Genomic DNA, 25542 nt, shown 5'->3' with positions numbered 1-25542 from the left:
TACCAAGTCATTTTTCTCAAAGACCAATGCATTAGACTATGCCTTAAGAGCCATCTTGTCCCAACATGAAGATGATGGTCATATGCATCCAGTGGCATTCCACTCAAGGAAGTTCTCCCCTCCAGAGATAAAACTATGAGATCCATGACAAATAACTCCTTGCCATTGTAGATGCTTTTGATACTTGGAGTTATCATCTAGAGGGTGCATCCCATAGCGTTATCATCTATATAGATCACAAAAATCTAGGATACTTTATGACAACCTGCATCCTCAATCGACGAAAATCCCACTAGAGTAACTTCTTATCTAGGTTGGCATTGTCATCACCTATTGCCTAAGATGCCAACACTACCAATTAGATGCTTTATCAAGAAGATCTTACCTAACTCTTAAGAAGGGAGGAGAAGCTTTTGATAAACAACGAGCAATACTACTATAGCCAAAGCACCTCCACCTAGCAGCCATCTCCAATTGTCACCAAGACGACCCTACCTTGATCCAATTGATCCATAAAGTTGTGCCACATTATGATTTGGCCAACAATCTCAAGAGAAAAAATCAAGAGGAAAATGGGAATGAAGTTTGTGAGTTTCAGAAACATAATGGATTGTTTACTATAATGATCTACTTTACATCCCTCCACGAAAGTCGAGACTCCAAGTACTCCAACAACGCCATGACACCCCAGCATAGCAGGATACTTTGGAGTTAATAAGACCTTAGAGATTATTTCAAAAGACTTTTGGTGGCCCTAGATATGGAAAGAAGTTAAGGAATATATAAAATCATGTGACACTTGCAATAGGGCCAATATACCTCATCACAAACCAGATGGCCTTTTGCAACCCTTGCCCATTCCAACACGACCATGGTCTTCTCTGTCCATGGATTTCATAACAAATCTTCCCAAACAAATAAGACTATTCTTGTTGTGGTAGATAGGTTCACAAAAATGATACATTTCATCCCTACCACCAAGACCATCACAGGTGTAGCTACTGCTAGACTCTTTCTCAGATACATTTTCATATTACATGGACTCCTAGATAACATCATCAGCTCGCGATCCCCAATTCGTATCTAGTTTTTGGAAGAGCCTTTGCAACCCTCCTGGAGTCCAAGTTAAGTTATCCACAGCCAATCATCCACAGACTTCTGGTCAAACAAAACACATAAATTAAGTCCTGGAACAATATCTTCATTGCGCTATTAACTACCATCAGAATGATTGGTTTGAGCTCTTGCCCTTTGCAAAGTTTACTTATAATAATAGTATGCATGCATCTACCAAGCAAACTTCTTTATTTGCAAACTATAGACAGCATCCAAGGATGGATGTACATCTTTCGAATCAAGTAAAGAACCCTGCCACCTAAGACAAAGCTCAACACCTAGTAGATATACACCAAGAACTCAAGCAACAAATCCAAAAGGCTCGGAATCAATACAAGCGCTATGCGGACCAGCATCGTCACCAACATTCAATATACAAAGTCGATGATAATGTATGGTTACTCAATCATAACCTCCAAACAACAAGGTCCTCCATCAAGCTAGACCACCAGAGATTTGGGACCTTCACTATCGTAGCCTACATCAATCTAGTTGCTTACTAATGCCAACTCCCTAACATCATGAAGATCCACCCAATCTTCCATGTTTCCTCACTCAAGCCATATCATAGCTCACCATTAAGGGGAGAGAGATCCAATCCCCCATCATCTGTCCAGATTGAAAATCATAAATAATTTGAGGTCGAGCATATCTTAGACTCGAGGATCTTCCGAGGTCAATTGGAATACCTTATTCACTAAAAAGCATACGACATCAATTATCAAACTTGAAAACCTGTAGAATATCTCCAAAGAGAGCTCTCAAAGTTATAGAATTTCACAAGAGGAATCCAATAAAACTTGGACCAAACCACCAAGCCACTTCTCATGGAACTCGTCACTAGAGGAGGGGATGATGTAAGAAACATGCCATCATCAAGAGTGCATCTTAATTCTTACTCATGCCATATGAATCCATATCCCATGCGAACACACCCTTAACAAAACATCCTCAAGCCAAGCATGTGAATCCACCCTTGCCATGTCATCATAGAACCTTCTAGAAGATATGCCATATCATGGCTTACATCATCAATGATGTCGTCATAGAACATTCTAGAATATCTTTAGCCACCCTCCAAATCTTATAAAAGGAGGGGCTCACCATGGAGCTCCTCAATCTTACTAATGCCAAACTTGGGAGCTCAATGAGTTAAGACCTCCAAGCAAGTAACTTTGAGTTTGAGCTCTAGCTCTTGTGTAGTCATGGTATGCAAACTTGTTTTGTCTTCCATTGTACTCTTGTTGTCTTGCCACATTCCAATCTCCTAGTGCAAGATCGTGTCTAGTATTGACTTACATCTTGTTCATCCTTGTCGAGGGAGATCTAATTCTAATATCTTGTATCCATAACTTTGGTTCCGAGTTGTGGAATCCTTTATATCCTATTGAGTCTTGTTATCTATACCTAAGGTTCCACATTGTAGGATTTTCTGTATCTTGTTACCATTGTACCTTGTGCCCCTACATGGGATTATCTTGTAATTAAAATTCTTATAACAAATATACTATCTGGTTTGGTCTCTCAAGCACATTTTAGTGCTCCCATAGCAAGATGCATATACATTCAAGATGAACAATTGTAGGTATTAAAAGAATGCTCTTTCTTCTCTTTGATGTTATGACCTAGCAATAGATGTAAGAATTCTATGCCATCATTGATTGGATTGCATTTAAACATTCACTAATTACTAATCACGGATAGGCTTTCTAAATCAACTATGGTCACAAGAGGCATTTGCATTTTTTAGTTCAATTTTTCATAATGCCGTAATCATGGTATGCTCTAATCAATACAATCTTACAATGCATGAGTCTTGTTATCTATACCTAAGGTTCCACATTGTGGGATTTTCCATATCTTGTTATCATTGTACCTTGTGCCCCTACATGGGATTATCTTGTAATTAAAATTCTTATAACAAATATAGTATCTAGTCTAGTCTCTCAAGCACATTCTAGTGCTCCCATAACAAGATGCATATGCATTCAAGATGAACAATGGCAAGTATTAAAAGAAAGCTCTTTCTTCTCTTTGATATTATGACCTAGCAATAGATGTAAGAATTATATGCCATCATTGATTGGATTGCATTTAAACATTCGCTAATTACTAATCACAGATAGGCTTTCTAAATCAACTATGGTCACAAGAGGCATTTGCATTTTTTTAGTTCAATTTTTTCATAATGCCTTAATCATGGTATGCTCTAATCAGTACAATCTTACAATGCATTCTCGACCCAATGATTTATGCAAGATAGACCTCCACTACAACCTATTTTATTTTCTCCTCCCATGACTGCTACATGATGCAAGTAGTATAGATACTAATTATTAGTACATTTACAATAATACACCAAGTCCATTACAATACCTTTCTATATTTACAATAACCTTACAAATGAAGGATTGCGGAGTGGGTTAAGTTTAAAACATCCTGAAAATAAACACAATCATCATCCAATATTGATTCCCAAAATTACCAATAGAATGAAAGTTTACACTACTGGGTACAAAATCTATGATAATTTTGCTCTCTTTTCTCTAGCCCACTTGCACAAATAATTAGGCCCAATGGATGTTCAAGAGTGTGCAAAGCTAATTGTTTCTAGTGCTACCATTGCATTTGCCTAAGAACTTTGTGATATTTAGTTGCGAACACTAGTAGGTTAAACAACTTCTTGTCCACTACAAGCACTCGACATAGGAACTATAAGGTTGTGCTTAAGTTGTTTGGCCATTGATGTCACTCATCTTTTAAGCCAATTTGTACTTGCTCATCAATTGTTCCTCCTTGGTTTTACAATTTGAGGCACATGGATGAGTGCATACAAGGCATTGATATGTTTGTGCTAATGGGGTTTGGGAACTTCATGCTATCACAAGGTATTATACACTCACTCCAAAAAAGTTATATCACGCATAAATAAAAAGTACGTTACTTAGTTGTGTATCTCTTATCCCTAATATAATAGAGATGATCTTGAAAATTCAAAGGTCTCAAGGGCTGTTCATTTTGATATTTGGTGGTTTGAACATGGATACCCTTTCAAGAGTTGTTCATGTCCCCTTGGCTAAGCAAATAATTGGTACCACTGAAGTGTCAAATTTTTTTATGATGGATATGTTTTTCTGTTATATGCACCCACAAATCAAAGCTTGTTAAGGTAGCACAGTCAAGTGCACTCTTGGTATAAGGAAAGACAACAAACATGAGAAGCCACTGCAGTACTGCACATTGCTCGGTTGCCAAACGAGCTAATTCTTTTGTTTAAAAATGCCCCAACGATGGATTCGTGCACTCTTTTCTGATGTAACAGAACATTCCTTCATTTGACTCTCTAAGGCTTGTAGAAAAAGATCCTCCAAATCAGATTTTTAGATCCAATATTTTGAGATCAAAATGCCTCAACCATCACAAGCTAGTTCTTACCAGCAGATCCTAAATTATAAAAAGCATAAGCTCGCAGCAACATGAGTTGAACTTTCCCAGACACGAAACCTCTGTATTTTCCTTATAATGAAGGTTTTAATTGGTGCACATAGGTTACTCTAAGCCACTGCCGAATTTTCATCACTTGCCCAAGTTGCCCTGTTCAAAATACTGTCAGCATGACTATCCTGTCATACTGGCCATCCCGCCATCATCTCTTCTTGTTATCTAATCTGACCAATATGGACCAAAATGTGCTCTGACATGGTTGAAGAATGCCTTCTGAATGGGGCACCAACTGATTCCTTGCAGCGCAATTAGTGCAAGAAAGGTAGTATCCAACTCTTGTTTGTGTGCATCACTAGTGTATTTGTTCTTCCATTGTCAAAACTGACAAAGATAATGCACTGATGTCAAGAACCAATGATGAAAGAGACCCCACAATGCTTGTAAACAACCGATCGAAGCACTCAAGATGATAGCATGCTTTCCTCATGCAGAATTCACACCTTGGCTCTCAAGTTGAGTACACCTTGACTTGGTACCTGAATCTCAATATACAAGAGCACATCTGATTCATACATTCATCAGGGTGGAGCTTCAGGAAGGGTCGATGTTCATTGTCTTTTCCTTCGAGTTAAACTGTGGCATAAACAAAAGAATCCTGCCCAAGCCTTGGCTCCATGAAACAATTGTTACAATCCACCCTGAAACTCGAAAAGCGAGCTCTCATATAAGCACCATTATCTGACGGTTCAAGACATCAGTGTGCATGGAAAACAAACTGAGACAATTAATCGTGTGATTATGTTGCTTTCCTACCCTGTATGCAGTCCATTTATCGAAGTCGAGAACTGCCAAAAACATTTGGGCTGATATTCCAGCCAGGCAATTGCACTCCTTTCCATAGTATAGCAGTTTGAAGTTCTGCACCAAGAAACCTTCAGAGCCTCGGACATTGTGTTGTTACACAAGTTTGAAACCTCACTCAATCAGAAATTCTTTTTGAATGAATCACATACTACTCAAAAGATGAGGAAGAAACAAGAAAGGCATGAATATAAGAGGTTTTCTAAATTTTGAACAATACTACCTAATGAATTTCCTTGACAATGTCAAGCAGTATGTGTCCATGGCATTACTTGCAGTAGAGTCCATTTGAGCTCTGATAGCAGACATCTAATGCACAATCCAAATACTAGGGAGACTTTCCATTCACTCTATCAATCTCTGTCAAGGCCTGTTCAACTGCCTGAAAAAACATGAATGACCCTGTAGGAGCCACACCGTTCTGCTTTTCTTCTTGAGCAATCTGCCAAAATAAGCACGTCATGTCATAGGTTAAGTAGGGTAAGGTAACATTGTTAAGAGTGATAAAAGGCAAAAGCAACTGAACTTTACATGACAATTTATAAACTGTTCCAACCACGAGCATGAGACATGAAATAAGCAAAACTAAAGCTACAGTAACTACTAAATTTTCAAAGAAGCCAGTCTAGCATTTACCTTATACTTTCTGACCAATGAAAACCAGATAGTCTTGCACTGATCTGGACTCCGATTGTACCCCATGTTGGCTAAATTTTCAGACACTCCTTTCCAGAGCCCTTTTTTATGTTCTCCTTTTCTTGTTTCATTTTCTTGTCCTTTACGAGCCTCTATCAATGTGAAAATTTCATTATCCTCCCATTTCCGACGTTTTACTGGGCTTGTTACATCCTTGGGATTGTCATCCTCCTGATTGATTTGCACTGGTACCTCCTCTTTGACAACTGAAGGTACTGGTTGGACATCGTCTCTCTTTGCCCCATGTTTTTCCTCCTGTCTCCTTTGAGGACCATCTGCATCCAAGAAAAAGCACACCTCAAGATAAGAAATCCATCAAATGCAGAACATTTGAAGCTAAACATTTAAGCTTACAAAAATGTGGAAAGACATAACCAACCACCATTTCACCTGTAAACATATTTGTCTCTGTCTTATCTATCGCTAGGTCCTTAGTACCTAAATACACACTGCGGTTCCAAGTTTCTCTTTCTGACTTCCTGCTTTCAGGTGGGCTTCCAGTTCCTGTTATATAGCATGAGAGAGATCAATTTTTTGACTCCTCAGAAAGAATATGCTAATATTAAACTAAATGTCAAAGAAAAACCAGCACTGAGTGGGCCCTACAAGGAGTAGCACAAGTAGGTTTCAACCTGATGGAAAGCTTCGATGTGTAACATCTCCATCATGACTTGTTTCCTGGGACTGATCTGAATGGCCAACTGATGTTTTGCCTGCAGAAAAGGACAAACAAAATAGTACAGAGAATAAGTCTATGCTCATAGCCAATGTAAGACAAGGTCCTTACACATTGAGGTGTTAAAAACTGCCAAGACAAGTCCTCTAACCTCTGACAACCTTTGCAGATGCTGATCTAGACTCCAACGAATGAGGTTTTTCAAAAAAATCTTCCTTTCTTTTGGAGCTCTTGTAAGACGTTGCCCCTTTTGAATCTGAAGAAGGTCTGCCAGAGTCGTTAGATACAGCAACATCTAGCAGTGTTTTTGTCGACCCTGAAGTCCAAACTGCAAGAAGTCAAAGTTCTGTACCTTACAAGGTACAATGTCTATAGTACATGCAATTGCTCATAAATAAATCAAATTAGACTCTGGCGAAATAGTATCACCTGCCACTGATGATGCCTTATCAGCTGCAGAGCGTACTGAATTAAACATTTTCGAAGACAGAATAGAATCTGGATGATGCTGTTTCTTGTTTGACTGTATGACACGTGACTGCTGTGTCGAGCTTCTACTGGTATTGAGAGAACCATCTTTTGCAACCGTAGAAATATTTCTGGTGTCTGCTTTGTTTTCTGTTGCTACAACAATGACATCTGGTCTTTTGTTGCTGTATTTCTGCACCAGCTTTCTCAAAGCAACAGCAACTGTGTGCTCTATCAATGCGATTGTCGAATCTACTCGAAGACTTCCTAGAGCAGCTGAAGCTGCTTTTTGTAGTGATTCCACAAGCTTTCCTCGGTCAATCCAAAGGCACCGAGTTTTTATTCGTACAGTACCTTGTAGACCACCTTGAACTCCACCCCCATGTTGTCTCTTCTTGCTATCATTGCCAAGTCCCTTCCTTATCAAATCTATGCTGCAAAAGACATGTGCTTTCTGATCACAAGAAAGAAGTGGCAGCCACACACTGAAGGAAAAATTGAAAATATCCACCTGACACTGTTCAAATACATTCATAGATGTAATTATTAATGTTTAATGGTTTAAAAAACTCACACAACAGAAACACAGTAATAGAACACAGGAGCAAGCATTTTTTCACTGTTACATTGCTGCAAACATGTCACATTCGTTTATATCCCTATCATGAATAGGATTTGAAGACAAGAAATACCAATTGATGTCAACACCTAGACACAAGTACTACCAACACATTGCCGAAAAAAGTCTTCTATAAAGTAGAGAGGAGAGTAACAAACAATCGTCTTGAGTATAAACGTTAGCAAAGATTTCAATCATATTACCCAGGGTAATCTAAAACTTTATAAGAAGCAGTAAATATTTCTTGGAAAATGCAGGTATTATACATTGATGTACCCTATATAGTATTGGTGACTAGATCAGAACTATTACGTGACTATCACCTATTACTTTGAAGACAGACAGATGCATAATAGCACGACATCAGCTAGAAGAATTCTATTCACACATTCAAACGTGCACGTGAAACTGGGCCCGTTTGTCTGTGCATATCCTTCATCAAATACTCATTTACAATTTCTCTCTATTCTATTCTCACCATCTCACATCTCAGATTGCAATGGATAAACCTTCCAATCTGGCAATCTGGCATGAGAGAGGACTTTCTTTGTTCTGCTATTAACAAAACACCAACTGTACCTGACAAAAACAACTCCATTGAGAGCTATCCTCATACGTTCTGAAATGCACAGTTCAGCAGCTGTACCAGTAGCCTTGTCTCCATCATTGTACATCATCTGCAGAATTGTAAGCTGATTACATAGAACTCCATCATATTCGTAAAGACTACAAGGTCACATTCCTTGACACACTGACCTGTAGATCTTCTCTGCCAAGAGGAGAAAACCCGCTTGAAAGAACACGTCGATTGCGCAAATGAGAAACACCTAGCATCTCACCATTTTTAATAACCTGCATCACAACAGTTGTGCAGTATTATGAGAAGACATGCATGAAGTATCCTTCTGTCCAGCTTAGATTGGAAGAACAACTTTCTAGCTATTACAGCTCATTCTCTTATATTTCCTGCTCCATGAAGAATGCTGAGTTGTTGAACATGCACACATGGTACATGAACAGCCCATACAGTGTATACAATTAACTCCACTGTGCATACCTAGCACTAAAACAGTGCATTATTTTAACATGATAAGATCATTAGTCCTAGGCCTAATTATCCTTTCTGCTGTCAGGTCAAATATCATATAAAACTTGCTGATGCATGCACCATAATTTTTTTACAACTGCTAAAAAGCCCAAGTGAGAAGAACAAGAATGATCAAATCAGCTTACCGCTGTGTGTCTTATGCCAGACTCTCTTCCTAGTCTCTCATGCTCTTTAAGAAATGCATACTCTCCATGTACAGGCATGAAATGTTGAGGCCTTACAAGCCTAATTGCTTCCTCCTGAACAGGATAGACACAGAAAAAGCTACAAATCTTTAGCTGACTTCAAGGTCTACTTCTGGTTTGATGTTATAATTTTGATGTTATAACGTTCAACTTTATCAAGCAAGCAACCAAAATAAATACATATTTTGTAGACCAAGCATGTGTGAGCTAGTTAGCTGCTTTGGACCCCTCAGAGAAGTATATTGAAAGAAGGAATTGAAAGGTATTAAGCTATCAAAAGACCATACAATAGAAATTCCTTCAGTCGCAAGTACATCAACCAAACTAGTAAAGATATTGTGCAAGTCTTGCAATAAAAAAAATGGCTAGCTTGTGTAGGCAAACACGTAAGCATAGAATAGCTCAAGTTTATTCTTTCACAAATCTCTTCAAATCTAAATGCCTGCAAAAATGAGACCAATAAATAATTTTCTTTGGGCTTTGTTCAACTTATTAAAAATTGCATACATGTGTTTCAATCAAACCATGAGAATGATAACCCAGGGCTGGCAGGGGTGTACAAGGACTTTATTTCAAAATTACTCCTTTTAAAAGATGGCAAGGGCATTTAAGGAAGCACCATTTTGTAAATAAAGTCTGCTGAGACATACAAATGGAAAAGAGATATAAAAGGCATACCAAAAGATATTCTATGTTGTAGTTGTCTTAATGATATAAAAATGTACCAAAAGATATTCTACATTTAAGTTGTCTTCACGAGCCCTTAGATGTTTCGAAAATCTCCGAATATCTCACCTTGATACCTCAAAGCTAATCAATATTATGCATCTCAACACTAATCACATGACATGGCATCCATGTGGCATGGTTAAATGATCCTGAGTAGCTGTCTTAGTGCCTTAAACATAAATTATAGTTCGCCACTGCAAAATGGTGACGTTGGTCTTTTCTCTGGGAAAAAAGTGCAGGCCATTGTTCAGATCACCCCCTCGTCAGGCCTTGGCAACAAGTGAGAACCAAAAGAGAGAGATCATTTGAAGCATAGGGGCTTGGCACATCTAGCAAGAAACATGCTCACAGATGATACAGCAGCATAGCATACCCCCAAGACAGATAATTAACTAAATGCATATGTCATCCACTTCCACAAAGATTGTTGGGGGAAGCTGCTGTTAGCAGATACATCAGTTCACGTGTGAGTTTGTGCATGTCCTAGTGGGCTGGCCACAATAAAGTATTTTGGGTATTTTTTTGGTGCCTCATTTATGAGGTTTTGGTCAAGTTATGCTGGCCGACCTGATGCACATTTGGCATTATTTTATGACTATATACTCAGGCTCCCTCCTGTGTTAGTAACTCATCTGCATATGTCCATACCAAGTACTAATGCAGAGAGGGAGCCAATGCCAATGCCCACATAGCCAATGACTCACATTGTTTCTATACTGCTTCATGTCTTGATATATGGATTCCATTTCCCGAGCATCTCTTTCTTCCTAAGTTCTTTGTGCAATGTTGTTCTTTTCTTTGCTGTGTTTCTCTTTTCTCTCGTGTTACACAATCTATTACAGCATCTCTCTACACTTCCATTGTTGCATCCACTTTTGACATGGTATCACATTCCAAGTTGGGGCTACCTCCTGCCAGGTGTCAGCCATTTGAGGTGTGTTGGTGCTGATTTGTTCTGTTGCAGATTTTTGTTTTGAGTTTTCTGCTGGTGACTGGACTTCATTGACTGCTGCGACCTGTTTACAGCCTAAGGGCCCTTCTCTACAGCTAGGTCAGCCTGTTTTCTGGTGTTTTCAGTCTGCATTTTGCAACCTGCTTGAATATTTACTGTTTTTGGGACGGCTTCAGGGCTGCATTTGCGTTTTCTGTTTGCAGGCTGAGGTGACCTGTTTTCATGCAGGACAACAGCATTTAATGCCTATTAAATCTGCATTTTTGTTCTCAGCATTTGCATTTTGATCTTCTGCTTCTGTACAAGGCTGGTGACAGTGCTTTAAGGCTGGTTTCAGTGTCTGGTAGCTGCAAACTTTGTGTTTGCATGGGTTGGCTGCAATTTGCTTTGTTCTCTCCTGTTTGCACTGTTTTTGCATTAACTGTCTTGTTTTCTGATCGGCATTTGTATGATACACTGCTAACATTAGATAAGGTTCATTTGTGTCCATTGTCCTGTTCTTCTCACTACACTCCAGTTCCTGTTCAACCTTTCTCTATGTGCTTTCTTTATTGCTTGAACTCTTGAAACTGTTGTGAGTCTATTTTGTTGGCACATCTCTATCCCTCAAGATACCTTGCCACTACTCATCTTCTCTGTATCTCCCTCATCTTGGCAACCGGCTGCTCCTACTAATGCTCAACATGCAATCATTGCTTACTCATATACAGTGTTATGTTGGATACTTGTGTTCAATACTAATGTTCAACATGCAAACATTGCCTACTCATCTACGAATGTTCGACTTTGACATCGGGCTCTCTCAGAGGCACCTTGGTAGTGGCTTGTGCACCCATTGCTTGGGTATCCACAATCCTATCTGATTGTCATTGTTGTATGTACCATGATGAGTTCATGAGTCATTATCATTGTCTATTGTATTGTACATCACCCATGATACATCACTTCATGTGTGAGTGTGTGTGCATGTCCCTATGGGATGGGTGCAGTAGAGTATTTTAGGTGTTTTTCTATTGCCTTATTATGAGGTTTTGGTCATTTTATGCTAGCTAACCTGATTATTATTTTTTTATTCAGCTTGCAAACCTAACGCACATTTGGCATTATTTTATGCCTACATATTGAGGCTCCCTCATGTGTCAGTAGCTCAACTGCATATGTCCATAGCAAGTACCGGGGGAGGGAGGGAGCTAGTGCTAGTGCCCATGCAGCCAATGATACACATTGTTTCTATATTGTCTCATGTCTAAGTATATGGATTCCATTCCCGAACATCTCTTTCTTCCAAAGTTCTTTGTGCAATGTTCCTCTTTTCTTTGCAGTGTTTCTCTTTTCTCTCGTGTTACGTTATCTATTACAGCATTTCTCTATGTTTCCATTGTTGCATCCACTTCTGACAACTGCAGGAGATTCAAAGAAGATGCGCCTAAAGGCCTTTAAGTAACTCCACCTCTTAGATGGAGAAAGAGCTATATGAGAACCACAAGCTACAAGTGTAGATATCTACACCACACCCCCCCCCCCCCCCCCCGCCTCCCGGGGCCCCCCTTCAAACACCCTAAAATGTTGTTCAAGGTTTGTGTATAACTTGAGATCCCAACTTAGAATGTGTCTATATAGAGAACTCGAAGGATAGTACTTCATTCCCATATGCGGTCATGATCTTTCATAAGAGGACTTCAACATCTCCAAGCAACAGTGTGTGTGTGTGTGTGTGAGAGAGAGAGAGAGAAAGAGAGATCCGCCTCTCTGATGATTCTACAACCGGCAAGACACCAAAGAACCAAAAAAAGACTACAAGAAAGCAGCTTTGCTAGAAATTCTAGTGTCTGCAGAAGTGTCGAGTTTGCTTCACATACAAAGCTTCTAACTATAGTTAGAAGTTAGAAGCAAACGTGAACCTTAACAGCATACCAGTTCATCCCGATACGCATGGCCTGACGTATGAAGGTTGTCTGCTCTGCCCATTGCAATTGAGGGCCCTAGCTCTGCAATTCTGTTCATCATTTTCATAACCCGTACCTCGTTACCAGGAATAACCTGCAGAAGGTAGAAATATGCAGATCACAGTAAAAATTACAGCATTGAATATTGCTCTAAAGACAAGTAATATTTGTTGCTACTAGAAACCTCAGCAATAATTCAACCATTGAAGACATGCACAACTTAGTTGTCCACTTTTTAGTAAGCTTCAAGCATCTGTTTGTTTTTTTGGAAAAAGCTCCAGCATCAATAAGTTATGGTGCCTATATGACAACTGTATTAATCCAGGCATGTCTCATATATAGGCTAAGATTAATCCTCTTGTACCTTAACAGAAGTCCATAGCTTTCAAACTCAGTCCAAAACCTTATGAATCTTCAGCTAACTCACCGCAAGATGCACTAGGCATGAGTTCTATTTTGTAATACCAAAACATATTCTATGCGTCTTCCCCATTGATTAACCATCCCCAGATGGTCAGTGTAGGCAGTTTGCTAGACTGTTCTGTCAAGCAGACATAACAGGAAGAAACCTGAAATTTCAGCATTTCCTATTAAAATAGGGCACAGTCTTTTTTCATAAAACCAGTCCTTTCAGTACATGGCTAGACATGTCAAGCATCTCCATGTGGTATGTGTTGCACAAGGTTAAAAGGAGTGAATGGCCAATTTATTCTAGCTCAAGAGACATATACATTGGTTGTCCAAACAAAGCTCTGCAAGTATCTATACTAAATATGGTAAGGTAACCGGCTGCCTATATCATCCAGAAAGTCCAAAGTCTCCAGCAAATTGAGACAAAAAACACGAGGTAGAACCTAGAATCCAAAATACTGAAGTCAACGCTTGACAGTGTGCTGGTTGTAAATGTAACTAAGGGGATCCATCTAGAATGGTTCCCATCTTCTCTATACTAAATATGATAAGGTAACCAGCTGCCCATATCGTCCAGAAAGCCCAAAGTCTCCAGGAAATTGAGACCAAAAACATGAGGTAGAACCTAGAATCCAAAACACTCAAGTCAAAGCTCGACAGTGTGCTGGTTGTAAATGTAACACATGGATAAGGGGCCCCATCTAGAATGGTTCCAATCTTACAGTATGTCCATAGACAATGTCACAATGTCTCCTCTTGGTTAATAACAGGACAGAAGTCAATAGGCTGCAACTAATTTGTAAATCTGTGCCATGATCGCTTGCAAGGTATATCCCCGGTTCCATTTGTTGTGATTCTCTAGGAAGGTGGAGACTGTTGTCCATCAGCTTGATGAAATCTAGTGTAAAGTAAAGGGGCCATTAGAGTGTCCTCCTATGGTGTCTATTATACTTTTTTCTGACAAATATATACTTTAATAGTCGACTTATATACATCATATTGCACTCAAGTCGATTTATATACTTTAATAGCTTTAGGGGCCAATATACATCATATTGCACTTTAATAGTCGATTTATATACTTTAATAGCTTTAGGTGGCTAAAAGAGATGCATCTTTTGTGCCAAACTCTTACTAAATTGGGGTGGGTGCGCTTTGCTTTGGGGGAGTATCACCTTATTGGCCCCTTTGACCTAGCAAACTTTATTACTTTCATTGTGGCTTTGATTGGGCAAGAGATCTTGACAACTGGCAGTCCCATGATGGCTAAATATTCTCTTTGGACACAGCTCCTATTTGATTGGGCATGAGATCCTAACAACTCGCAGTCCCATGGTGGCTAGATATTCTCTTTGGACATAACTCCTATTGTTTGGTTAAGCCATAAATGGGGGATATTTGGCAACTTTAATGGCAAAGAAAGTTCTTACCTATTTGTATCTCAATACAAAGACCAGCCTGCCTTTTACATGACTATTTGAAAGGAGTGAGGAGGGTAGCTGAGGGAAGAATAGTGTAGGTACAAGAAAAAAGAGCAAAAATGGGTACACTTAACATATCTCAACACATGCAAACGTGCAATCCAATATGAGAGTTTCAGTACATTGCAATATTGACTGAGCAATGATATTGAATATTCAAGATCTAGCCTAGTGTGGATCAGCCATGGAGCTTTCTTACCACAGCAATGGGTGTGCTCATAAAAAACCTACACATGAGGATCTTTAGATAGTTTCACAGGGAAATCTAATGGTGTGGCTATGGGCAGTGTTTGATTGGTGCAATATTGATCCCCTAAACTAAAGGGCATATTTCTTCTAGGATACAAAGATCCCATCCCCATGACAGACAACCTTCATGCCCAAGAAGAGAGCTGACCAAGGCAATCATTTCAAAAGTGGAGCAAAGTTTGGACTTTATATCTACTAGAGTAGTAGAATCTGAGCCAATAATCAACAGATCATTAACATATAGGAGAATGTAGCTGACCTCTCTGAAGTGGTTTTGATGTAGCTGACCAGGAATGCTTTACTGACTTCTGCCCATAAAGGGCTTTCCGTAAATGAAAGACCTTATCTTTGTGGTTTGGAAGTGTAAACCCAAGAGGCTACTATTAGCAGTCATGTGTGTCTTGCACAACCATCTCTTGCCTGGGGAGCCTCAGTGTGAGTTAAACATGGACATTAGGAGCTCTGACATTCTGTCTATTTGTCATTTCATGTGTTTTCACGAAGTAAGCAGCTCTTTCTGAAGCTTGCATTACACTATGTTTCTTTTTCAGTCAGTTTTAGTATCTTCACACCGACTGATTTACTTATCCAGCCTATGGCCAGTAGGTGACTGCATTATTTTATTATTTTACCGCTGATTTAGCAGGTCAGCCGCTGTTTGGGACATCATCTTGTAGCAATTGGCCAGATTTGGCACATTTCTGCTGTATATAGCAGTTCCCCACTGGCTGGTTATCATTCTTTTTTTTTGCAAGTAAAATGTGGCTGATTACGTTACTCAAAAAAACCGATTACACAACGGAGTGCTCCTGCTCAACAGACTAGCTGGAGCTGATGAGAGTCACAAATACATCATGTATACAAGCCTCTCAAGGTGGTCTGGGGGGGATGGGAGCAAGAAGCCATGGAGGGGGGATGTATCGCCATCTAGGGCTGCCTGCCTGCATCACGAAAAACAGGTCTGGTCGCCCCGAGTGCACATGAAATGACATCGACACTCCTGACGAGCCCTGGACTTGCCCTGCACCTGATCCCATTGGCCGTAGAGAGAGTGGATGATGGAGGTCCAAAGCTCTACTAAGGTCACCTGTACTGAAAGTCCCTCTCCGCCGAAAGCCTCCTGACACCGCGCCTTCCAGATATGCCAACCAATGAGGCTCCCTATGATCTCCCATACCTTAGAGCGGTCTGATGTGGGCTCCAGCACATGGCAGATGGGTAGAGCCTTTGAACCGACCACTGCACATGACCCTGCCTCGATCATGAATATCATGTCCTGCATTCCGGCCTCATACTAAAAGTGACAACCCTGGTTGACCGCGTGCCAACAGAAAGCTCCCCATGAGATACATCCAAGGCTAGGTGCTATACGGCAAAGGATGCGGCATGCTTCTCTCCCTATGAGCTGCGCCGCCTCACGACCAAAGGCAGTGCTTTGGGGTTTCCAAAGACTGCGGTGTGCACCACTTACAACCTCCCTCCTGCATTTGGGCAAGCCAGCTTCCCACCGCCAAGCCTCCATGTACCACCAGCCATAAAAAATACAATATCCTCCTTGGCCTCCAGCTATCCCATAGGCAACGCCAGAAGGTCCGTCAGAAAGGCTCCGTGATGCTATGCTCCGACTAGTGCCTGCTACGTGACAGCGCCCAATCCATATCCTCCTGCATCAGTACGTATCTGCCAATCCTAGCGGTGTACTCCAGGAACCTCGGTGGCTTCTTGGCGACCGCAATGGCCAGCCATAGCCACTCTCCCAAGCCCATTCCAGCTCATCAAGTAGCCTGCCCTTCTAGATCCAGAGGTGCCGCTCCTTGAGCTCTTGCCAAAAGACAAAAGGGTCCAACGGCCATGTCTTCCCCTGAAGGCCAATCACCTGGATCCTCTTCCACAAAAGGACAGCTATCCCCTCATCCTGTTGCCCTCTATCAAGAGCCAGACGCCTCCCCTCCTGTACGGTGAAGGTCACAGCTGAAGCGTCACCCACTCTACATGCCACCTGTAGGGGGATGCCTGTTGTGAGAGCTTGGCGGTCCATACCTCCCTAGGCTCTATCGGCTCTCGTATCAAGGAAGCAAACCACTCTTGAGGTATTGCTGCATCTATTCCCCTTCTCAACTCCACTCCTCTCTGGCAGCCTGATACTCGCTATAGCACCTCCTCGTCCACCATCCTGTATACCTCCCGCCATGTCCTAATGGTACAAGCCGGGCCAACCTCCCAACCAACCCATTGGATGTGGGGGTGCTCGCCAATTTGTGCTCCTTTCCGATGCTTGACCTAGGGATTCCACATCGCCGGCTAACGATCTATCTCCTCTTGGCAGCCTGGGGGGCTCTGGATTAGAGCCTTACGGAGGCCTTGCCATACGCGGAAAAGGTGATCGGAGTAGGGGGTGATCTGGGCTGACATGAAGATCCATCTCACGAACGGCCTCCACTATCCACCAAGCCTCGATCTACAATCCTGAAGACCCTCCTGCAATAGGACCTTCCAGGTCTGCCCTCCCGATGTGAGGCCACAGACAACTAGCTTGCCCAAGAGGGCCATATACTCTGATACTCTAAGTCTATGATTCCAATCCCTCCCTTTGACCAATGTCGTATGATGGTCGCCCACGCCACCTTGGCCCTGGAATCCCTGGAGCCGTCTGACCCGGACCAAAGGAAGTTTTGCACTAGGCGGCAAAGCTGCACTATGTAGGATGAGGAGAAGCACCAACACAAGGCAGTGTACCAGGCAGTTGCTAGGAGGACCTAGTTAACCACCAGGTCTCGGTCGGCTAGTGAGAGGTGACCCATGCTTCAGTAGGTCAGCTTCCTCTAAATAGAATCGAGGACTAGAAGAATATGCTAGGCAAGAGTGATGCGGAGTCCCACCTAGAATTCTAGGCACCAGACAGTCTGCCCTCTGCTCACCAATCTAAATCCCAGGTGGACGCCCCACTCCGTGCTAGAGTCCCGGTCTGTGAGGAAACCAATTGACTTTGACCAATTGATTTTCGCTTCCGCTGCAAAACAGAACACCTCAAGAGCTAGCCTCACTCTCTCTAGCATCAGCTCATCGTTCTCTATGCAGAGATGTATCATCTGCATACTCTGAATCTAACAACTGTCTCCTCTCTCACTGGAAGTCAGAGGCTGTGTAGTCCGCTCACACGTGACCTGGGGAAGTGGGGCATTGCCCCTGCAAAGAGTAAGAATAGGTACAGGGCCAGGGGGCAGCCCTACCGAACCAATCTCTCCAGCCGAAACTCCTCCCCATGCCTACCACTTATGAGGACCCTGCTGGTGGCCGATCTGTAAAGTGCGGAGACCCTGCAAATCCAAGCCTAGGGAAAGCCCAACCTGACCATGGTGCCCTCTAAGAAATCCCACTCCACCCTGTCATAAGCTCTCTCGAAATCCAAGAGTAGTACGGCCAGTCTCTGCCCATTGTATTGAGCCCGCTCTATCGCCTCAAAGAAGGTGAATACATTGTCTAGGATGCTCCTATCCTGGACAAAGCCTATCAATGTGTCATGAATGATCTCTGGAAGCACGGGGCGTAGTCGCCTACCAATCATCTTTACCAGTGCCTTATAGACCACTGACAATAAAGTGATCGGTCTCCACTGGGAAAGCTCCAACCGGTCTCCCCCTTTGGAGAGAAGACTGATAAGGCTTGCCAAGAGACTCCCTGGCATCTGTCTTTAAGTGAAAATCTCCTGGAAGGCCATCAATAGAGGGTCCTTCACCACTTCCCAATAGGTACTGAAAAAGGCCTTAGAGAGGCCATCCTCTCCCGGGCATTTCTGCCCGTCCTGTGTATGCAAAGCCTCCTCTAGTTCCTTCTCTATGAAGGGGGCTAGAAGGGAGCGTCCCATCTCCTTTGAGACGAGGGACGGGATGTGATCCGAGACCTGCTATCTACATCGATGTCCTCTAGCTGAGGTTGTCTCCTATTGGAAGAGGCGATTGTAGTAGTTGGTGGCAATCTCCATCACCTCGTCTAGGCTAGAACGAGTCCTCCCATATTGATCTCAAAGGTTGCGTATTTGCTCTCCTAAGGTACGAGGCTGGTGCATTTGGAAAAACTCCTTGCATGTCGTGTCTCCTTCCGCACCCAAAATGCTACTGAGGTGCGGAAAGAGAACTCCGAGCGCTTGTCCTCTAGGCCAACAATGGCTGCTCGTGCGCGCACCTCCTATGCGTGGAGGGTGGCACCCCCTAGTGCCTCCTGTAATAATCTCTGCGTGGCTGCAAGATTCCGCCGGAATGCTCTCTCATCCTCCCAGCTCTGCTGCCTGGCCTGTATGGCTGCCTCTTGGCAAAATCTACTCGACTTGGCTAGGACCTCTACAACCTCCTCTACGATCCGGTCCCTGTTGTCCCACTCCCTGATCCAAATCTGCTCTATCTGTCTCGTCACCTCCTCCCTCCTATAGATTGAGTCAGGGATCCAACAGGATCGTGTGTCTAGGGCAAATGCTGGGGGATCTAGTGTCAAGAGAACCGGGTAATGATCGGATAATGTGGTGCCTGCCAACTGCCCTATCTGGCCTCCACGAGAGCCTCCCCACTCTCCCACATAAAACCTGTCCAACCGCTCCAGCAAGACTCCACCTAGCCGCCTATATCCCCAAGAGAAGTCCAACGACCTCTCCCTCCTGTGGAAGGCAAGGTCTCTCCATGCATCACGTGCTCCTACTACCAGTAGAAAGACCTCCCATGCCTCCTACTCCTCCCCAGCCATGCCATGGTAGTTTCTGCCTCTGCCCTACTAGTCCTCTAAAGCCTCCAGGTTGTTGAAGTCTCCTCCAATGATCCAAGAGTCCACCTTCGAGAATCCATCCAAGATCTCCACCCAGAACCTGATGTGTGCCCTAACCTCCGTAGGGGCATGGACATTGAGGACTCCAAGGCACGAGTCCCCAATATCCAATCTGATCCATAGAACCCTCCATGCCACAATCGTCCCATGGTCTCGTACACATGCAGTGAGACTCGGACCAATAGAGGTGCATACGCCTCTACTCCTGCTGTGGGCACCTATGGCATGCTCCCAGTAGGTGTGTGAGCTGCCTAGGAGTATATTCCCTTCCCGCTGGGCCTGGGTGGGAGTGAGCTTGTGCTCCTGTAGAAGTAAGATGTCGATCTGTCCGGCAAGAGCAGGCTGCAGCTTCTGCCGAAGAATCAACTTCCTAGAATCACGTGCCCCACTGTAGTGGAGACTATTCACATTCCAAGATGCAAGGTATAAGCTCATTGGGAAACTTGCGACTGACCAAACAAGCCTCTGTTCGGTGTGGAGGCTGCTGAAGAAGAGGAAAAACTATGGGGCATGCAAGTACGCTCTGCCGCAAGTCTGAATGGCTAACTCCAGTCCCCTATGGTGAACCTCAACCAGGGACCATAGGGGTGATAGATGCTCCAGGTGGTAATGTCAATGCATCTATCAGCCATGCTGAGAGTCGTGACTCTGTACACTGGTAGAAACGGGCCGCCTGTGCCAGGGGCCACTCAATCACATCCCTCGGACCTCTCCATTGCGGGGGGGGTTGAAAGATAATGCTCAAGTGTGAAACCTCAACACCAGCCCACCAGTTAATGTCCATCATGCAACCAGGCCACTACTGTGCAAACAGTGCTAGTCCTTCTCCTATCCACTGGGAGATGTGGTCCACCACCTGACTCTTCAGCTCCTCCTCTATCTGTGGCGTCGTCAAATCCCCTAAGTGAGAGGACTGAAAGAAAAAAGCGTAGTTTGGTTCATCCAATGATGCTAGTAGATGGCCCTTGCCCCTCCTTCACTTACCACCCACGAAGATCCCCACCTCTAGAGGTAGTGGGAACTCTCCGCACTCCACAGCCATCAGGTAGGACCATGGGCCATTGCGGAAGAACTCTTGTGACAACAACTGTGCCTGTCTCGGGAAGGTGTAACGGGCAGCAAGGACAGATGAGCTAGTGGCTATGTGGGAGTATCATTTCTTGTGGGAGGAGGGGGGGTGGGTGTGGGGGGGATAACTTGAAACGAGTATGGATCGGGGTGGTGCTCGATAGGGGGGGTGGTGGGGGAGAAGAGGATCGAGGAATGGTGGGATGGTCAGAGGTACGTGGTGAGTGTGGGGAGGGTTGGTGGCCTTGGAAGGGGGGGATCGTGGACCAGGGTCAGTGTAGGGAGCTTGGGAGGTGGGAGGGGATGGGTATGGGGGTTGTGGGATCTCAAGTGAGGTAGTCAATAGCACGAATGGTGGCTGTGGAGGACTGCGGTCCTACCGGGTGGGACGAGCAAGGGGGGGGGGAGGGGCTGCGGAGTGCTCTGCCGATGGGGCGTCACTAGCCCTCTTGCTCCCTATTGTCGAGGCTGCATCCAAGGAGCTGGCTACGGCCCCCCATGCCCTCTCCCTCTTTGTATATTTTCCAAGCACTTTAATAAATAAGCGCGCCTAAATAAATATTAGTGCCATGCCTTTAATGATAAGACGTGCGCCCATCAAAAATGATAATTTTTTCTAGGTAATTTGAATACATGCTATCGCCCATGGCTTTCCAATGCCACCGTTGCCTGCTCTACACATCAACTAAAGCATTCACAATTGTTAGAAAATAATAAAATTAAACCGACAAAAGTGAATACCTAGTAGTCTTTAGCTACAAAATAAATAAATAGGTTGGAACTTCGTCCTAACCTTAATTTAATACGAGTGCACTCTAAACTCATAAACGTCCATTAATTTAAATATGTATTTTGCGGGTCTCTCTCGACCCGTGTGAAACCGTCAACGTCCACCTATGGGCCTGTCGACGGAGCCGCCTTGGCTCCAAAACGCGTACAATCTGCTGCCTAATGCCCAAAGTCATGGCACTGTAAGCATTGCCCTAGTTGCCCAATCACAATGACCTGCTGCCTAAAGGAGTGACCTCCTGCCTCAATCTCCAGGAACTTTGAAATACTCTTTGTGTCTTTCACGGCCACTCGTACCTTTGGGACTCCTACAAACTATCACAGCTTCCGCAAAGGAGGCAAGGAGAACTGTACCGAAGAGCCATCCAAAGTCCTCCACTAACTTGTAGTACTCTACCACCAATCCGGGGAAAAGTAAGGTGACTGGGTGTCTGAGAAATTTGTTATGGAGCACAAATGACTCCACAGTGAAGCCGCTATACCACGGAACCATGTAGATGACCCCCTTCGTGGAGACATAGGGCAAGCTCTCCACTAACTAGTGAGTTGCATCTACAGAGGTGAGTCAAACCATGAATATCCCTCGGCCCATAAGGACTGCCTCCACAATCTACGTTGTGCCAATGCGCAGCGTGGAAGTGGGGCCAATTCCGTAGCTGGACCCTCGATGGGGAGTGTCCAACGACCTGACCAAAGATCGTTGTTTCTTTCAACTCCAGCTCTGTGGCACGGACGGCTAAGAGCTGTTTCTCAAAGAGGATAATGTGCAAGGTATCTGACTGGGGACACTCGGAGAATGCGCCGGCGTCTGACCAGAGGTTTCCATTGCTCGTCCTTGCTGAGAACCTACCTACTACGCTGTTGTGCTACCAGTTGGTTTGTTGGGGGGGGGGGGGGGGGGGGGGGGGGGGGGGGGGGGACTGACAAGAGGGCGCAAGACATCAAAGAGAAGGACTAGAGCAAGGCAAGCGGAGTGGGGACAGGCACAAGCAGGGAGAGGGGAGGATTGGCGCAATTGACAGTTCCATTGAGAAAGGGGGGGGGCAGCGTCCCGTCGCGATGGCAGGAAGTCTTTTGGTTGGTTCTCATTCTTCTTTGTAGATTCAGCACATTTCAACTTTGGGGACTCTCCTCCATCTTCCAATGTTGCCTTTTGTCATCAGCCTAATCTCATCTCCTCATTGATGATTTGGGCTATGTGTAAAGACTGATCAGTCCTCATAGTATTGAGCATTTATTTGGAGTTCAATGCAAATTATCACTTACATTCTCTTTTCTTGTTATAACTTTCCTTGTCACAATCTAGAAGATCCTACCAAGAAATACCCTTTCCCTCAAAGCCCTAGTCGACTCCGAGGCCTCCGCATGTTTTATTAATGATGGCTTTGTGAATAGACACCAAAATCCAATACTCCAAAAGACTAATCCTGCACTAGCTGAAGTCATGGATGGAAGACCTCTAACGTCTAGAGATATTACCAAGGAAACCCGACCATTCATGGTGACTCTTGGCAATCATAAATCTCGTGAATGCTTCAATGTCATATCCAATCCCACAAATCCAATCATCCTTGGGATGCCTTGGCTAAAGAAACACAACCCAAAAATTGATTCAATTAAGCAAAAGATTACGCCATCAAAATCAAGGAAAGTCGGTATATCTAGGAGCCAAAGCCTTTATGCACACACCACAAGAACTAACTTACATGATATATACCAACTCAAGAATGTATCATATATCATATGTCATATATCATATACCAAGCTATTATTGAGATTTCCAAGATATCTTTGAAAAACAGAATGTAGATCTCTTGCTCAAGCACAGACCATATGATTGTGCTATAAAACTCCATGAGGGGGCTCAAACACCTTTTGGACCCATTTACAAGCTATCCCCTGATGAACTAGCTGAACTATGCCAAGATCTTCACAAAGTTTGATCTACAAGGGGCTTACAATCTTATACGGATCAAAGAAGGACATGAATGGAAGATAGCCTTCCACACAAGATATGGTCACTTCAAGCGTTATGCCATTAGGTCCCACTAATGCTCCTACAGTGTCTAAAGGTATGATAAATGATATCTTTCGAGAGCGTGTAGATAATTTTATAGTTATATATCTAGATGATATCTTGATATTCTCAAAAGATCCAAAGGAGTATAAGCACCATGTAAAATTTGTTTTGGAAAAGCTTAGAAAAAAAGGACTATATACAAAACTTGAGAAGTGTTTTCTCCATCAAACAGAAGTGGAATTCTTGGGAGGGAATCGTCATGGACCCCAAGAAGATCGAGACTATTCTTGACTGGTAGACACCCATGTAGTGACCGAGAGGCACGAAGATCAAGACAGTCAATGTTCGTTACGCGCAACAAAACAGAGAGTGAGAGAGAGCAGACTAGAGAGTCTGCACGATTAGTGGGTACAAATGATGATTGTACCTCTTTAGGTTCTTTAGATAGATATATATGTGTAAGTACAAGTGCTAAGGGTGGGTTCACACCCGAGCGCATTAAAAGGCATGAGGGCCTTTATTCCCAACAACCTCCCACCTAAAGGCAATGTGCCTTAAGAGGAAAAAAGAATCAGCTAAGTCTAGGTATGTACAAAGCTGAAATACATATATCTATCCAACTCCCATCATCTATCAACAATGAGCAAACCGCTCTGCTAGAAGACCCTTTGTAATAAGGTCTGTAGGATTATCATCTGTATGCACTTTAACAAGCTCAATGCTTTTGATCTCAAGTACATCTCTAATGAAGTGGTACTTCACCTATATGTGCTTCTTCTTGGCATGAAAGACGGGATTCCGTGCTAGCATGATAGCACTTTGACTATCACAATGAAGAATAGGTAACTCTGTAATGCGGAGCTCTCCCACCAAACGTGAAAGCCATAAAGCCTCCTTCGATGCCTCAGTGGCAGCCACATACTCTACCTCTGTAGTAGACAATGCAACACACTTTTGTAGCCTAGAGATCCAAGAGACTGCTCCTCCTAAGAAAGGAACTGCATACCCAGAAGTGGACTTTTTACAATCCGCATAACCAACATAGTCTGCATCCGTAAAGCCAACAATGGATGCCTTCTGCTTTCCAAAGCAGATGCACAACTCCTATGTGCCTTTGAGGTATCTCATAATACCTTTGACTGCTTCCCAATGCTTTTTTGCCAGGGTTTGCCAAGTTTTTGCTAACCACTCCCATTGCAAAGGCAATGTCAGGATGTGTAGTAACCATAGCATACATCAAACTGCCAATAGCTGAAGCATACGGTATCTTAGCCATTTCAGCCTTCTCATCATGAGATGTAAGGCTGTCCTCTCCACTGAGTTTTACATATGGAGGCAATGGAACCCCAATTGTTTTCTCCCCCTCCATATTGAAACTCTGCAAAACTTTAGAGATATACTCCTATTGAGATAGATAGAGTAATCCTTTTGACCTTTCTCTGAGTATTCTCATGCCAAGAATGTGATTTGCATCACCAAGATCCTTCATGTCAAAGCTACCATCAAGACTTTGCTTCAGTGAATCCAAGGCATGAGTATCCCTGCCAGCAATCAGCATGTCATCAACATACAGAACCAAGATAATCAGGCTGCCATCTATTGCCTTCTTAGTGTACAAGCATTGATCCACTTGACTTCTATGGAAACCTTGAGACTACATGCATGTATCAAACTTATCATACCATTCTCTTAATGCTTGTTTCAGCCCATATAAACTCCTTTTGAGTTTACATACCATCTTCTCTTTCCTTTTTTTCACAAACCCTTCAGGCTACTACATATATATCTCTTCATGCAGATCACCATGTAAGAATGCAATCTTTACATCCATTTGTATGAGCTCCATATCTTTAGCTGCAACCAAGCCCAAAATGGTTCTCAAGATAGTTATCTTGACTACAGGAGAGAAGAT

The 25542-nt window shown here is 43.2% G+C and overlaps 1 protein-coding gene across 2 annotated transcripts in view; it reads right to left on the bottom strand.

The window, feature by feature from the left end:
• Window positions 1-4023: 4023 nt before the first annotated feature.
• EMB2746 (RNA-metabolising metallo-beta-lactamase family protein) overlaps window positions 4024-25542 on the bottom strand; it is a 51821-nt gene continuing 30302 nt past the window's right edge. The window contains exons 11-22 of one of the 2 annotated variants that reach the window (XM_087677971.1): window positions 12769-12894; window positions 9114-9227; window positions 8637-8732; window positions 8460-8557; window positions 7223-7695; window positions 6945-7121; window positions 6750-6830; window positions 6508-6621; window positions 6058-6392; window positions 5645-5863; window positions 5374-5478; window positions 4024-5258 (exon numbers count right to left, since the gene is read on the bottom strand). In XM_087677971.1, coding sequence (XP_087534097.1) covers window positions 5750-5863; window positions 6058-6392; window positions 6508-6621; window positions 6750-6830; window positions 6945-7121; window positions 7223-7695; window positions 8460-8557; window positions 8637-8732; window positions 9114-9227; window positions 12769-12894 — 1728 coding nt within the window. In that variant the 3' untranslated portion in view covers window positions 4024-5258; window positions 5374-5478; window positions 5645-5749. The remainder of the gene's footprint in view (window positions 5259-5373; window positions 5479-5644; window positions 5864-6057; window positions 6393-6507; window positions 6622-6749; window positions 6831-6944; window positions 7122-7222; window positions 7696-8459; window positions 8558-8636; window positions 8733-9113; window positions 9228-12768; window positions 12895-25542) is intronic. The other variant, XM_087677972.1, reaches the window with a different exon arrangement.

This window comes from Lygodium microphyllum, chromosome 5 (genome assembly GCF_053477565.2).
Source record: "Lygodium microphyllum isolate KBCC chromosome 5, Lygodium_microphyllum_v1.1.10, whole genome shotgun sequence".
Lineage (NCBI taxonomy): Eukaryota > Viridiplantae > Streptophyta > Polypodiopsida > Schizaeales > Lygodiaceae > Lygodium > Lygodium microphyllum.
Note: the sequence above shows the minus strand (reverse complement) of the source record. Positions and strands in the feature narration are given on the sequence as shown.